Below are 15,150 nucleotides of genomic sequence, written 5' to 3' on the forward strand. Positions count from 1 at the left end.
CGACAAAGAATGTACAATTCTGCATAATGCCTGTATTAGGTTTCCGTATTTACCAAAAAGGCGGGAGGTTTCGGAAATTGACTGACAGCGTAGCCAGATAGGAATGTGAACATGCAATCCTCGCTTCAAGTAGGGCGCCGCGATCAAGGGAGTTACGATATTCCCACAAGAACATTAGTTACGGATTTCATCCACTAGCAACGGGTGTAGAGTCCGGAAAGGCTTAAACCTACAATTGCAGTCTACCCGAGAACATTGAGTCTTTCAATTTGAGACAGCTTGGAGGTTCTATGATTTGCTGCCCAAAGCTGCGAGGTTGAATGTTTCTATGCTGCGAAAGCCGGAGAGCCTGAGCTTTTGTTGGAATTGCAAGACACACGTGGCCGTGTTCAGACTCATTGACGCATCACTGTTTCGTTGTCAGGAATGTTGTTGTTTTTTAGGTACAGTGTCATTGAAATTGCTATTTTTAATTCAATCAAACCTCAATACGGGAGCTTGATCTACTTTGTCTAGGATCAAAAACCCCCTACCACAGAGGGGTTCTTTACGGCACTAACTAGCGGCCGAAAGGGCTAAACTGGGGGTCACGGGCGCTGGAGGGCAGGGGAGTTTAGCAGGCATGAATTGAGTGAAGTCCGGTGTCTTGTAATACGAGATCGTTAGAGTGCCGATCATCTCGTGTAGCTCCACCGGGCAGGGGCCGGAGGATCTCCCCGGCCGTAGAAAGCCACGATCGTAAGCCGTGAGAGCCGCTTGTCATCCGATCGCAACATGCGTTTGCAAATATAGAGTAACCTTCACGGAATAGCTAAATGCACGAGTGAGAGGTGAGAACGTTTCATAGCGCGTTGATTGAAGTATAAGAAGGAATTAAATTCCCACACTCTACCACTCTTGCCATCATCTCCAAGCAGCACAAGAACTACACAGATTCGATCCAAAGCACTCAAACCCCATTACAATCCAAGATAATATTAATTATTACCCGCAAAAATGCACTTCACCGCCGCCGTCAGCACCCTCTTCGCCGCCTCGGCTCTTGCTGCCCCCGCTCAGCCCCGTGCTGAGACCAAGTCCATGATGGCAGCAGCAGAGTGGACCATTGAGTCGCTCAAGCGCACTTGCGACTCTGGCGACACTCTTTGCAGCTGGGAATTCGGCATTAACACTGGAGCCGTGACGGCTTGCAGCTTCAGCGTTTCCGGCAGCCCTGCCAGTCACACCGACCTTGTGTCGGCCGCCACGTGCGGCGATTTCTCCGTCACCACGGGCTGGAGCGACCAGTTTGGTGCTGACAATGGCTTCACCACCCTGGCTGTCGTTGACAATGTCAACCGGCTGATTGTCTACCCGGCCTACACCGACAAGCAGCTGGTGAATGGCGTGGTCGTTGTGCCAAACCAGAGCTACACTCCCCAGGCACTGCCTTAGGGATATTGAGCCTCCAATTAGTCTTCTTAGGAAGAAATAAAAGAAGGGCACGGAGTATGTGAAGGAATCGGTTTGCATTGCGGGCGTGGTTGGTGAAAATGGGCGTCATTCACTCTCTAAGACTATTTGCATCAATAATTATGAATAGTAATGAAATCACAATCTCTAATATTTCAAAATATACATGACACCAAATCATAACTATCCCGGGTAGTGTACACCACAAAGTTTTAAGTAGTGTGAGAAGGAATACTTGTACGGCTCATGACAATAAGTTTCAATGTTGTGACGTCCGTCTAGCTGACTATCTAAGAACGTCGTAGATCCCTGGGTCGAAAGGGTAACGAGTGTCTAGTACGGCCGGTTTGCCTAGGCTCACAAGTGATCACTCTAGTAGATCACAGGACCTCAATAATAAGGCCAAATCGTGGGACTGATGAAGGGGGTCGTTCCGGCAAGATCCGAGAGATAAGATTGATAATCGCGCGACCCCCACTACCCGACGTCGGAGCCTAGCACTGCCCCATGACCCGTCCATCTGATAAGGTGCGGACGACCCAAGCCTACGATTTGCTTTTGTAACCTTCGCGACCCAACCATGCAGTGTAACCGTGGCTATGGACCGGTCTACCGCAGAGTGGGCAAATGAAGTCTTGAAGACCAGCCTGCGATCCGGCGAAAGGACGCTCGTCATCTCCGATGCCGTGTCGGCACTCGCAGACAATCCGGGACGGGAGATCCCTATAGACCCGAAGAAGCTCGAATATCTGAGGCGTCTCATCGCTTACATCCTCGACGGACGTGAGATCGCTGCGACGTACAACTATGTCTTGCTTGTTGCGCTTGCCGTCTTCACAGCTCTCCACTGGTGGCCACGGTTTCGCGACGCGCGCCGGCGCAGAACCTTTGCTGAGTCTCACGCAAACACGTCCGCCGCGAATCTCCAGAAACGCTCCAGGCTCGCCGGTTGTCTCGAATACTCACGAGGAGACACATGTGGCGAAGACGTTCCGTCTTCATCTTCAAGCAGCACGCTCGCTGGTGCACAATCTCCGGGACGGCCCCGAAAGACCACCGACATTGATCTCGAGCGTCAGCCATTACTGGGTCGCGATAGTACCCATGCTGCGACAACGCCGATTAGCTCCCTTTCAAGAGTGGTTGAATCTTGGCTGATGTACCAGCCCAGGCCGATACCTGTGATCAACCGAAGCCTACCATCCAACGGGACGTCTCTTGTCGTTCTTGCTTATATATGTGTCAATATTTTCTTCAATTTCTACCAAGGATCTTTGAAGCCCGAATACTCCTTTGCCTTTACCGACCGAGCCGGTTACGTATTCATCGTGAATCTGCCGCTTCTCTATCTCCTCGCCGCGAAGAACCAGCCGTTCAAGTTCCTGACTGGGTACTCCTACGAGGCTTTGAACATCTTTCACCGTCGAGTGGGCGAGCTGATGTGTTTTGAGGCAGTGGTTCATTTTGTAGGGATGCTGTTGTGGAATCTGGTCTTCACCCCAGACTGGCTCAGGGTGGGCGACCTGCAATACTTCATGACCAGACGACTTACACTCCTTGGTCTCGGTGCCTTCATTTCTTACGAATCACTCTATTTCACATCGCTTGGCACTTTCCGTCAGCGCTGGTATGAACTTTTTCTTGCATCACATGTTTTCTTGCAAGTCGCCGCACTGGTTTTCTTGTACTTGCACTTTTGGACAGCCAGGCCTTACGTACTCGCCTCTCTGGCCATTTTCCTGGCCGACCGTATCGTTTGGCGGCTCGGCCTCAAATCTACATCTGTATGCGCGGACCTGGACATCCTTGAGGATGGGAACACATTGCGACTGTCCGCAGATTGGGACATTCCGCGAAGTAATAGGAGGGTGCTGTGTGGTTTCTTTCGACAGAACATCACTCATGGCTGGCATCCCATGGATCATGTGTTCATCACAGTCGAAAGCCTCGGGCGAACGCACGCATTGCAAGCGCACCCCTTCACCATAGCTTCGGCAGCACCGGGAACGGAATCCGATCCCGAGGGTCCTCCCAATCATGCATGGCTAAGCCTACTCATAAGAGCACATGACGGCTTTACGACTGATTTGCTTCAGCATGCGCGCTTTAAATCCACTGTTGATGTTCGCATAGACGGGCCGTACGGATCTGTTGATGCTCTCGAGATGCTGCAGATACGTGACACGGCAGTACTTATTGCAGGCGGGTCGGGCATTGCTGTGGTATTCCCTCTTCTGTGGGCTTTGGTCCACAGCGAAGACTATTATTCCTACGGCCGAGAAATCCACCTTCTCTGGGTCATTCACTCGCGCTCGCACCGAAGCTGGATGCCCCAGGAGCGCTTGGATGAGTTGGAAAAGGCCGGGGTGCACATCACGATACCGGAGCCGACGGCTGAAGCGGGCCGGCCCAATGTCGACGCATATATAGAAGCCCAAGCTTCTCAAGCTCGGGAGAAGGGATTAGAAATGGGACTAGTTGTTTCGGGGCCTGATAACCTCAACAGGACGGTCAGGAATGCATCTGCTAGAGCTGTTGGCAGGGGCACTGATATTCAACTCCGCATAGAGAAGTTTGGATGGTAGACTATAGACAACACTACGGAAGTATGCATTGAGCAAGTGAACTACAAACGCACCGTACTCTGGAAGTCCTAGGCTTTGCCACAGAAGCAAGACATGCCCCAGTGAAAAGAAGAGGCGAGGCCTGGGCAACGATGGCTTTAAACAGCCTCAAACTTATACTCATCAAAACATTATTCCTACGGGAGTTTATCAGTAGAATACATCCACGGGATCAAGCGGAAACAAGACTGGCAACGTTCCAGTGGCAGATCAATCCAGGTTTGAGGCCCATTTCCGGCCAGGGGGAGGCGCTAAAGCCCCACCAGCTGCTTGCACGGCGCCCAGGTGCTGGGATGCTGGGATGCTGGGATGCTGGGTGCTGGGCTGGGCGGCACTACCCCGAGAAGCCAGACTGGATGAACCCCACCATCACCGACGACACCTGGGCGAGCCTCCAGCTCGAAGCTCCCGGCAACACACTCGCTCCCACGATTGCATCGCAGAATAGCCCGACACCTCCGTCACCATGGCCTCCGCCGACCCTTTTGACTCGGCCCTGTAAGTACCTGGCCCAGTCCCGGATGCAGTTGCGCTGTTGCGCTGCAGGAGGAATGCAACCTAACCCCCGCCGCTCACCAGGGACCTCCTCCGCCGCCTCAACCCCAAGCACACGACGACACACCTGCAGTCGCTCATCTCGCTCGCGCCCGACCTGACCGAGGACCTGCTGTCATCCGTCGACCAGCCGCTGACCATCCGCCGCTGCAAGCAGACCGGTCGCGACTACCTGCTGTGCGACTACAACCGGGACGGCGACAGCTACCGCTCGCCCTGGTCCAACGAGTTCGACCCGCCGCTGGACGGCGGTGTGGGCGGCGACGGCGGTGCCGGAGATGGCGCCGGTGCCGCCGGCGTCCCCAGCGACAAGGTCCGCCGCATGGAGATCAAGGCCAACGAGGCCTTCGATGTCTACCGCGAGCTGTACTACGAGGGCGGTGTGAGCAGTGTCTACTTCTGGAACCTGGACGATGGCTTCGCAGGCGTTGTCCTATTGAAGAAGGGTGAGTGCAGCTATTTCAAAGCCGTCAACACACGAAGCTGGGGCAAGCCAGACGCCGTGATCGTTGCCAGATGGCGGTCGGACCTTCAAACCCCCTTATCCATGCAATAGAGCAAGGACTCAGTCTGCCCTAGTGCGCATCTCTAACGGAGTGCCTCCCCGGGTCATTGAGACTGTGGCTTCAAAGCCACTGGCAGGAAAGGAAGAAGTCCCAACATCGAGAATGAAGATTTGCCCCTGCCTCCTCCCGAAGCATAGGGCGGGCATACGGTGGCGCTAATGCGGCGGAGTTGGCGGATGTCTTGGGTCAGATGCTAATGATTTTAAACAGAGGCCAAGCCTGGTAGTGCAAGTGAAGGATCTTGGGACTCTATCCACGTTTTCGAGGCTATCGACCGTGCCCGTGTCACCCAGTACAACCTTACTTCCACGGTTATTCTGTCGCTCTCAGCGAGCGGATCGGGTCTAGGAGACCTGGACCTGAGCGGCAACATGACCAGACAGATCGAGCAAGAGCTCCCCGCCGAGAACGATGAGCAGCAAATCGCCAACATTGGCAAACTTGTGGAAGACATGGAACTGAAGATGCGAAACCTGCTGCAGGAGGTTTACTTTGGTAAGGCGAAGGATGTGGTGGGTGACTTGAGAAGTGTGGGAACTCTTAGCGATGCTGGCCGAGATCGTCAGGCACAAAAGGACATAATTGGAAGCATGTGGGCTAAATAAGGAAGTAACGATGCAATTCCCAAAACCTGAACACAGGCATGCGTAGTTTCAGAGTTATGGCTGCCAAACAATCGATATTGGGACATATACAGCCCCTACGAGCTCATGAACTTGACGGCAAGAGGGTAAAGGCTGCATTGTATGAAAGACCGAAAATCCAATTACTGACCATGCTTCACAAATTCTGCCATTAACATTGGTAGCCTTGACAAATCCTGACTTATGTATTTGAGCAGCTGCAATGAGAATCTCCCCATTGGCTCAGAAGACCGATCTATACTTTTAAACAAACGCGTTACTGAAATCTACTCTCAAGCCCTGGGTATCGATTATATCATGGCCAGTACTAATCTATAAATGACTCACGGTAGTTGATCTCGAACGACTGAAAGGGGGCCACAGACATGATGATTTTTACGTGAGTGATGGATGACCCCCATTCTGTTTTCAGTTGATCTGTGCTTCGCACTATAGAAGCTATCACAGTCAAACCCTGTACGATACCAGGCAATAACCAAGCCGCGAGTAAAGAGAAGCCCCAAGTTGAAAGAAACAGTTTTCCGACAGGGAAGCTGCGTGCAATGTGACACTGAGCTTTGTACAATTCAATCCGTAGCAAGACAACGGGCCGTTCTTCCCATCAGGGGAGCTCAAGCCAGACGCGGGGCAACATACCGAAGAGAATGCCAGTTCGGGTGTTTGGTGATCGGATGTCAATGACAGGAACTGTGGCCTACTCTGCAAAACGATAAGACGTGGAGGGTCGACGAATCACCTGCAAATGCCCAGAGGCTTTGATCTGCTGTCCTTTCTCACGATATGCTAGCATTAGTTTCCGAGTCTAGTGTATGCAGCACCCGAACAGGTTCCACTACGTGTGTCACGCATTGGCTCTCTACTTTGAACCGCCCCACTGATTGCTATTCATGTTGCTTTTGCTGCTCCGCAGAATGGCTATTGAGTGATTGTCACCCCTACAGATATCGCTTTAGTTTGTCTCAGACGCATGTATTGCAGTGTGGCCGAGACAGGACGGCTCACGGTAAGGGATAAAACAAGACCGTATGACGCACCATATACCGGTTCAGATAGAGTCCAGCAAAATTCGCATGCTGCCATTCAAGTGGGATTTGAGTTAACGTCATGGCCTGTACAGAAGAACATACTACAACTTGCATTCAAAAAGCACCATTAGCCTACCCAGCTTTTACCAATCGAGCTTATGTGAGCGAGCTTGCAGGGTTCGGATCAGATACTCGGTTCCAGATGGCCGGGCTCTGGATCACCACGGCCTAATGCGGCAACCTGCATGTGAGATGAACTATTCATTCTAGTGGCAGGCTGATGCATCAGTCGGGTCCAACGTTGCCTCGGACGAATGTGGGCTCATTTTCGCGGGCATACTTGCCAAACTTGTTATTCTTAGGTCAACTTATCCCCCGCGGATAGCTGCCAAGATGTCACCATTTTGTGCCAACACAACGGTTCGGACATCCCCAACGCATCCAAGGGATCCTGTTTCAATAGTTGTTGGCAAAGCACATCATGAGAGACAATTACGGCGTTTCTTTCTCTCTCGTGAAGAACAGACGAATCACAGCCCTAAGCGCTGGCAGGGGCTTGCGCTGACCTCATCCTAGGCTACTGGAATGGAGCGCTTCGTATACGGCGCAGACCGGTAGACCGTTGGGGACAGAAGTCATGAGATCAAATTGTCTAGCACGAACTGGGATGCGCAGTGGACCCTGAGGGATTGAGTGGCGTACTGACTCGAAGCCAGACGACGGCTCGAACGATGGTCGGGGTTGAGGGACAACGCGACCGGTAAGTAGAACTACTCAGTAATGTAGATAATGCCAATAACTCTTGTTTTCTAGTGATCTATATATTATTTGCAGGCCAGCTCCTATGCATACCCTCTGAGGTGTTTCGCTTGGTGGCCTTGTTTGCAGTGCCAATCGTCAAGATGGAAGGCATAAAAATCGTCTTTTTCTATGTGGCCGTGCCTGGTCTTCTGTTGTCTGTATTGCGACAAGTCCTGTCGCGCATAATACATGCGAAGTCAGAGGCACGCAAGATCCCAGGCCCAAGACAGTTTCCTGTAGTTGGCAGAGTTCATGACTTGGACCGATTCGCCATGTGGAAGAAGTTCAAAGAGTGGGCAGACATACACGGTCCCATCTACCGAACCAGCATGCTCGGACAGCAATTCATCATCGTGTCGGACGAACAAATCGCTCAAGAATTGCTTGTGAAGAGGGGGCACATTTACTCGGGTCGACCGCAAATACGTGCGCTTATGAATCATAAAACTGGACCAGGATATGTTGCCCTCATGGACAGAAACGGTGAGAAATGCTGTCAAAATATGCCAACTATGTAGGCTGACTGTCTAGATACGTGGACTCGACAGCGCAAATGGGTTCATGCAGCCATGGCCGAATCTCACAAGCACCACTTCTACGGCGTCATTGAGAATGAAGTTCGCCGCTTTTTGGCCGTTCTTCTACTAGACCCGGCAAAATTTCATTCAAATATAAGAGAGCACTGCGGACGCATCATGTGTACACTTGCCTGGGATGACGCGGGTAAGGGCAAGGACTATGGTGACAGCGCCGATTGTACACTTACCCAGATGTCTGTCAGCGGGCCTATCGTGAACACAATGACCCCCTTGTGGTCGATTCCTTGGGCGCTGAATCCATGGAAGAAGTATGAGCGGGCAAGAGAAGACCGGCAGTGGGCATGGTGGCTTCAATCGTATCAAGTAGCCAAGGCCAGATACCTCCGGAGAGAACTCTGTGCAGATACCTGGTCGCATAGGTACTTCGAAGAATTACAGAGGCAGGGCAACGAGAAGCTTGTTCAGAATGCGGAAGAGGAGAGATTTGCCAGCTGTATGCTAGGGTTCCAGGTAAGAATGTACCACCAAAAGCCCATTACAATCCTTGGCACTTGAGTCAACGGTAATGCTGACATGATAATCTATTCATAGAACCTGGTTGGTGTCATAACGATCACCGGTCCTCTGCAATTCTTTCTGATGGCCATGACCCTGCACCCCGAGTGGCAAACCAAAGCCCAAGAGGAAATTGATCGCATATGTGGCGATCGGATGCCGACAACAGCTGACATTGAAGATCTTCCCATCGTTAGAGCGTGCCTCAAGGAAACCCTCAGATGGCGTTCTGGTGTCCCGCTTGGTACGTTATAGCCCTTCAGTCAGCCTGAGCAGACAGCTGATATTCCTAGGGGTACCGCATCAAGCTGAGAGAGATGACGAGTATATGGGAGAAACTATTACCAAGGGGACTATAGTATTGGCATGTGAATGGTGAGTGGCACGTTGAGACTAGAGCTTGGCAGTACTAATTTGATATAGGAGTATTAATCGTGTTCCTACAAGGTATCCTGACCCCGAGACCTTCCGCCCGGAGCGGTATCTAGAGCCAACTTGGCCAACCTACCAGGAGCCCCTGTCAAAGTACCCTAATTTCCGCGAAGGCCATGGCATGCATACCTTCGGATGGGGCCGCAGGACATGCCTCGGCCAGCACATTGTTGACGATGAAATGTTTGTCACAGGCGCCAGTGTATTATGGGGGTTCCGAATGAGCAAGAAACGGTGCCCGGAAACAGGAATGGAGATCGACATTGATAGTGAGGCCACAAACGCGCATGTCATCCTGGAAACGTTGCCGTTCCCAATGGATCTGATGCCGCGAAGCGAGCAACGTGCGGCTGAAATCCTGGCTGGCTATGCAGAAATACGAGATAGTCTGAGAGTTTAGAGGAAGTTAGAACCTTGATGATAATAATTAAATACGCATCAGAATAACGGGTCTGATTTCAAGACTCAGACTCGTGGTCAGAAATTTTGAAGGTTCTAGTATGGATAAATGACAGGTTACGCAAGAGCAGCTGTTTTCTAACCAGGTTCCCCGCTAGTGTACATAAAAACCGTTCACTCGTACCTGTATCTACTGCACCTTGAACAAGTCGAGACGGAGCACAGGGATAATAACACCAGCGCACAAACCACAGAGTTTTGTAGGCCAAATCGTCACCGCAGTGTTGTCTTGCTTCTGTTCCACGAACCCTTTAGCACTTTCAGTCGCACGCATTTTTTTCACATTTGAACATATCTTCTTTTCCAGACACTGGGCTGCCGGAGATGGACTTCCATGATATCTTCTTCTTCCGAACAGCGACCAAGGCATCACTGCGGGCACCGCAGACGCCTCCCCGGCTCGGTTCCTTGTAGGAAATTATCACTTCGATTCGCCGTTGTTTCTCTCTCCGGAATAACGATAATGAAAGAGAATAAAAATAAAAACGATTAATAATGCGAACCAATGAGAATGATGGGACCGCTCGGCTGTAGCTCGCTGGACCGGCGCAATCAGCATCTGGGAAGCGTTGAAATTATGGTTGCTGAGCCCGATCTCAAAATTTCATGGAAGACTCACCACACTGCGTAGATTTTCTCAACAGGTCATACGTTCGCCAGCCACGTATTTAATTGATTTATTCCTCGTATATTAATCTCTCAGCATTCGCCTCGGCCGTCCACGATCTTAACCTCTAGTAATGGGGATTTCTAGTCTGATACAGCTGTCATACTGGAGGCAGCCTCAACTGACAGTTTCCAAAACGCTTTTGGTAGAGGGCAGTGGTTGGATTGGATGAATGTAGGCTATGACCTCCTGTCGTTCCTCTCCACATCCTAGCGCCTTTGATATTCTTCCTTCCGCGGCTTCTTTTTATTCAGCAGCACGCCAGAAGAACCACACAAGTGCGACCAGGAGTTTGAGCAAAGCGGCAATCCACAAGATGCCGGCCGCTCCAACAGAGCTGTGCACTAACAAACCACCCATGACAGCACCAAATAGGAGCAGTACCGGCGCACCGACCCTGCGGTTCCTCTCTACGTTGTGCACAGAGAATAACTCAACGTCAGAGAAGAGATCGCAGTAGATGCTGGTCAAAACCACGCTGGTCAAGGCGTTGTATTTGAGCGCCCTGCTTACAACCGCTTGGCCGCAGCTCTGGAAGGCCACCAAGGCGATCGGGACGAGAACGGTCCAGTCCAGCTCATTCGATGATTTGGGTACAAAGGTGAGGATGGCTGCCGCGACCACAATAAACAACATTTGCAGGAGAAATGACGCACAAAGCACCCAGCGACGGCTAGGTACAAAGTGCCGGTGAAAGCGACTAAAGCAGAAGGACCCCACGCAGAACGATATCAGTGACACACCAGACTTGACCCATCTGTTGGACTCGGCTGGCGCGGCTAGACCCAGGCCGATATACACAGTGTTACCTGGGCTAGTGTAAGTCACTTTCACACCCTGGAAGCATTGTTCATGGACCAACCTGTCTGCATGGAAACGAAGGAGCCCCAGGTTGATATGGAGGCACTGTCGAGCAAGCCGGTGATGATATAACACAGTAGCAGGACCACGTCCGCCCAATCTCGGTGGACTGCTACTATCAAGTGCTCTTGCCAGCCTGGCTTGGAGGTAGATCTGGACCCTCCCAATAAAGCTTCTTCTTCGTCCGCGCCCCCATGGCGGGAAGACGAATGCCCGGTCGGATGGTATCCGTTTTCTGGCGCCATGACGATCGATTCTAGTAACGAATGGGAATTCTGGGGACTCAAGCAGGCGATAGTCGTTGTGCAGGCGTCCGAGGGCTGGGGAACAATCTCCGGGCTTCGTCAGTCTTCCAGATGGAATGGTATGAAAAAAAGAATAAAAATAGGCGAGTGCCTTGGTCGGTCTGTTTGCAATTCTTGAGCAAGCGAAGAGCCATCGCAAGTGACGCGGCTGGTGGGCTGTGACAATCACCTGCAGCTTCGGTTGTGCCCGTGATGACGTTCTAGGTACTACCCCACATTACTACCTACTATGTATGTGCACGGTCTGCTAGAGAGGCATGCTGGTCTGTTAAAAAGGCTAGCATGCCGGCTGCGGGGTTACAGAGTCCTAGCAAGGCGCCCCGTCACCTAGGTTAGCGGCGGCGTAGGCCGCCGGGTCAGCGAACCCGCTTGGTAAGTGGTGTTCAGATTTTGAGGACGTTCTTACTATCCAAATGGTTCCAGACCTAACTGAAGGGGCATTTTACAGGGAGGGCACAAGCAAGTTGCTTTCTGGGTGGAGTCTCTGAGGTTCACTTGAAAATGCCCTGTGCTTCTAAGGCTGAACCCTGCGTTGAACCAATCAGCACCCTGGACTACCTCGGTTTTAGCAGAGTACATGCCCCAGCGTGCTAAAATACCCATGATATCAGAGTACCTGACTCCCACTTCAGCTCGAGAGGACTGTCTCCAATTCGATCGAAAACATCTCGACCACCAGCCCCGGCAACGCATTACGAGGCCCTAGCACATGTTGCTCTCAGTGGATGGTCAATATAGCCAAGGCTCGGCATTGCTCGGCATCTATACATCGGCGTTGGCTCGGCGCCTGATCGCAATAGAGCTTGGGCTGGGGGTCTAGAGGTTCTCCGAGAGTTGGGGTAACAGGGGAGGTGCTTACTCGCCTGCATGGTACTTAGCGATGTACTGCAAAAGGTGCACGCATACAACCCATAGCTACCTATGTATGTAGTCTACATGGCCGACCAGGGACAAGGTGAGCGGCTGCATCGGCCAACCCAACAGAGGTAAAGCTCAGCTTCAGGGACCAGTCGGGTGCTGTCATTGCAAGCTCAAAGCGTCGAGGACGTCAACAATTTTCCCAAGCAAACAGAGGCCTCGCTCTCTTTTCTGCGCCCGTAGTTTGCCAATGGGCTGGCGGGACATATAACATGCTGTAACCCCACCACCAAGCAGTCTCTGAAGCTTAGCCGGAACCAAGATACTCGTAAACATTCCCAGCAGATCTGAGTGAAGTCGGCATGATGCATCTCCGTAGCACTCTTTTTGCCCTCAGTATCGCTCTGACTGAGCTGGGTGTCGCTGTTCCAGTCCAAGACAGTCCCCGCCAGCGACTGCTGGATGGCCTTGACCTCCCTACCAAATATCGCACGACGAAGAATCCATATACCCCAGGCTATAAGGACCCGCTGGACAAGGCCATTGACACTATCGGTAACAAGCTAGACCCGTTGCCTTATCGAAATGGCCTGGGCGCATCTGTCCTCGGCCCCTGGAACTGGGAGCGATCACGACAAAGCCCTGACCTTGTGCGGCCGCCCAGCACCGACCATGGGAACATGAAGAACATGCGCTGGAGTTTTGCAGATTCCCATGTTCGAATTGAGGTATTGGTCCCGGTCATTTACGTCTCTGAGTAGTCCACTGATTGGGTGCGTGTAGGAGGGCGGGTGGACCCGACAAACGACCGTCCGAGAGCTCGGTTCTAGCGTCGAGTTGGCTAGCGTCAACATGCGATTAGATGAGGGTGTAATTCGAGAGTTGCACTGGCACAAGGAGGCTGAATGGGCCTATGTTCTGGATGGCGAGGTTCGTGTCACCGCTATTGACTACGAGGGAGGCAGCTTCTTTGATGACCTCAAGAAGGGAGACCTCTGGTACTTCCCAAGTGGTGTACCGCACTCGTTGCAAGGTCTGAGTCCGAACGGCACTGAGTTCCTGCTGGTCTTTGACGACGGCAACTTCTCTGAAGAATCTACATTCATCCTGACAGACTGGCTTGGTGCGTACCTGTTCTGATGTACCCTAAGTCATGGCTAACAACTTGCAGCCCACACCCCCAAGTCTGTTATTTCCAAGAACTTCAACCTGCCTCCAGAGATTTTTGCGCATATCCCCGAAGGCGAAAAATACATCTTTCAGGGTCGAAACCCTGGGAAAATTGATGACGAGAAGCCTACAGGCAAGGGAGTCAAGAAGTCCAAGTACAACTTCACGCACAGAATGCTAGACCAAAAGCCTAAGGAGACAAGTGGAGGACTTGTCCGCATCGCCGATTCCAAGAACTTCCCCATCTCCAAGACTGTCGCTGCAGCCCACGTCACTATTGAGCCAGGTGCCCTAAGAGAGATGCACTGGCACCCGAACGCGGACGAGTGGTCATTCTTTATCAAGGGCCGTGCTCGAGTGACGATCTTTGCGTCAGAGGGGACCGCTCGGACCTTCGACTTCGTTCCTGGCGATGTCGGCATCGTACCGAGGAACATGGGGCACTTCGTCGAGAATATTGGCGATGAGCCCGTTGAAATGCTCGAGGTCTTCCGCGCGGATGAGTTTCGTGACTTTTCCTTGTTCCAGTGGATGGGTGAGACTCCCAAGAAGATGGTCATCGACCACCTGTTTGCCGATGATCCGAAGAACGGCGAGATCTTCTGGGACAAAGTTAAGACTGCGGAGAAAGACGAGGTCACCCAGCCCGACGAAGACATCCTCTCGCCTCCCATCTACGCTGATGAGCTTTAGTGCAATCTGGCCCAGATGATGGTCAACTTTGCCCTTTGCTCACGAATAGTTGGGAACCAGTTTGCAGATTATGATACAATTTTGAATACGGCGTTGATGGAGTGCACTACAAAAAGCATGTCTTCTCCATCGAGGGTAACTACAGAGCGAATTCTAGTACATAGGCTTGGAGGGATACTGTGGTACATACGAAACATGCCGTTCTTTACTTAAAGAGCCAACAATTTCTCTAATGGAACTGTTCGGCCCACGAGCGTTTTCAGTAACCCTTTTTTTTTTCAGTCGTCTTCTGTAGCTTGATGGGGTCACTCCAAGTAGACTGGGGTGCTGCGATACCCACTATGACATCGGAATAGTTACCGAGATCCACCATGATGGTTGCTGACCCTTTCCGCATGGCAGAAGTACTCCGTATGTATGAAGCTATTTCCGTTTAGGCTCGATTTCTATGTGGGACCTCCCAAGAGTTCCACTTAAATTCAAGCAATGCCAAGTGAAGCCAGATTCTCAAGCTTTCCGCTTGCGGGGGCCCATGTAGCTTGTCAGAGCATCTGTTCATCACTAATCTGAGTTCCTGCGACAAGGAGGGCTGTCAAAACTGATAGAATGCAGAAGTGGAGTAAGGTTACCATATCACATTTCCTGAAACGCACTGATATAGCTGGTGCTAGAACATTCCGGGTATTCTGCCACACCCTGCCGACTAAGCTAGACCAAGGCTGCCGGTTGCCGATGAAGAAGAAGTGGTCATCATGGAGCTATTCCCGAGTTCCGCTCTCATAATACGACGAACAGAAAGTACTCAATGGAACCTAGGTGGCTGCTTTCGTGGCTGTAACAGTACGTACACGTGCAACCTGAAGGACTGTCTTTGTCTAGAAGAAACTCAGAGCTTGGGTCGTTACTGGAGACTGGTGCCTGTTAAAACCGGCAATGATCGTGAA

At 51.7% G+C, this 15,150-nt stretch overlaps 6 protein-coding genes across 6 annotated transcripts; 5 read left to right on the forward strand and 1 right to left on the reverse strand.

The window, feature by feature from the left end:
• Positions 1–996: 996 nt before the first annotated feature.
• JN550_003333 (uncharacterized protein) lies at positions 997–1,434 on the forward strand (the record flags this gene model as incomplete). Its single annotated transcript, XM_049314725.1, has 1 exon — positions 997–1,434. The coding sequence occupies one exon, from the start codon at positions 997–999 to the stop codon at positions 1,432–1,434; it is 438 nt and encodes a 145-aa protein (XP_049174524.1).
• Positions 1,435–2,051: 617 nt separating this feature from the next.
• On the forward strand, positions 2,052–4,037 carry JN550_003334 (uncharacterized protein; the record flags this gene model as incomplete). Its single annotated transcript, XM_049314727.1, has 1 exon — positions 2,052–4,037. The coding sequence occupies one exon, from the start codon at positions 2,052–2,054 to the stop codon at positions 4,035–4,037; it is 1,986 nt and encodes a 661-aa protein (XP_049174525.1).
• Positions 4,038–4,542: 505 nt separating this feature from the next.
• JN550_003335 (uncharacterized protein) lies at positions 4,543–5,802 on the forward strand (the record flags this gene model as incomplete). Its single annotated transcript, XM_049314728.1, has 3 exons — positions 4,543–4,574; positions 4,656–5,077; positions 5,408–5,802. The coding sequence occupies 3 exons, from the start codon at positions 4,543–4,545 to the stop codon at positions 5,800–5,802; spliced, it is 849 nt and encodes a 282-aa protein (XP_049174526.1).
• Positions 5,803–7,939: 2,137 nt separating this feature from the next.
• JN550_003336 (uncharacterized protein) lies at positions 7,940–9,593 on the forward strand (the record flags this gene model as incomplete). Its single annotated transcript, XM_049314729.1, has 5 exons — positions 7,940–8,150; positions 8,199–8,716; positions 8,798–9,005; positions 9,055–9,136; positions 9,185–9,593. 5 exons carry the CDS (start codon positions 7,940–7,942, stop codon positions 9,591–9,593), a joined length of 1,428 nt encoding a protein of 475 aa, XP_049174527.1.
• Positions 9,594–10,565: 972 nt separating this feature from the next.
• On the reverse strand, positions 10,566–11,425 carry JN550_003337 (uncharacterized protein; the record flags this gene model as incomplete). The annotated part of the gene is made up of 2 exons (XM_049314730.1): positions 10,566–11,128; positions 11,182–11,425. 2 exons carry the CDS (start codon positions 11,423–11,425, stop codon positions 10,566–10,568), a joined length of 807 nt encoding a protein of 268 aa, XP_049174528.1.
• A 1,283-nt stretch (positions 11,426–12,708) lies between these two features.
• On the forward strand, positions 12,709–14,206 carry JN550_003338 (uncharacterized protein; the record flags this gene model as incomplete). Its single annotated transcript, XM_049314731.1, has 3 exons — positions 12,709–13,071; positions 13,127–13,466; positions 13,515–14,206. The coding sequence occupies 3 exons, from the start codon at positions 12,709–12,711 to the stop codon at positions 14,204–14,206; spliced, it is 1,395 nt and encodes a 464-aa protein (XP_049174529.1).
• Positions 14,207–15,150: the final 944 nt, after the last annotated feature.

This window comes from Neoarthrinium moseri, assembly GCF_022829205.1.
Source record: "Neoarthrinium moseri strain CBS 164.80 chromosome Unknown scaffold8_Wmoseri_CBS_16480, whole genome shotgun sequence".
Classification (NCBI taxonomy): Eukaryota; Fungi; Ascomycota; class Sordariomycetes; order Amphisphaeriales; family Apiosporaceae; genus Neoarthrinium; species Neoarthrinium moseri.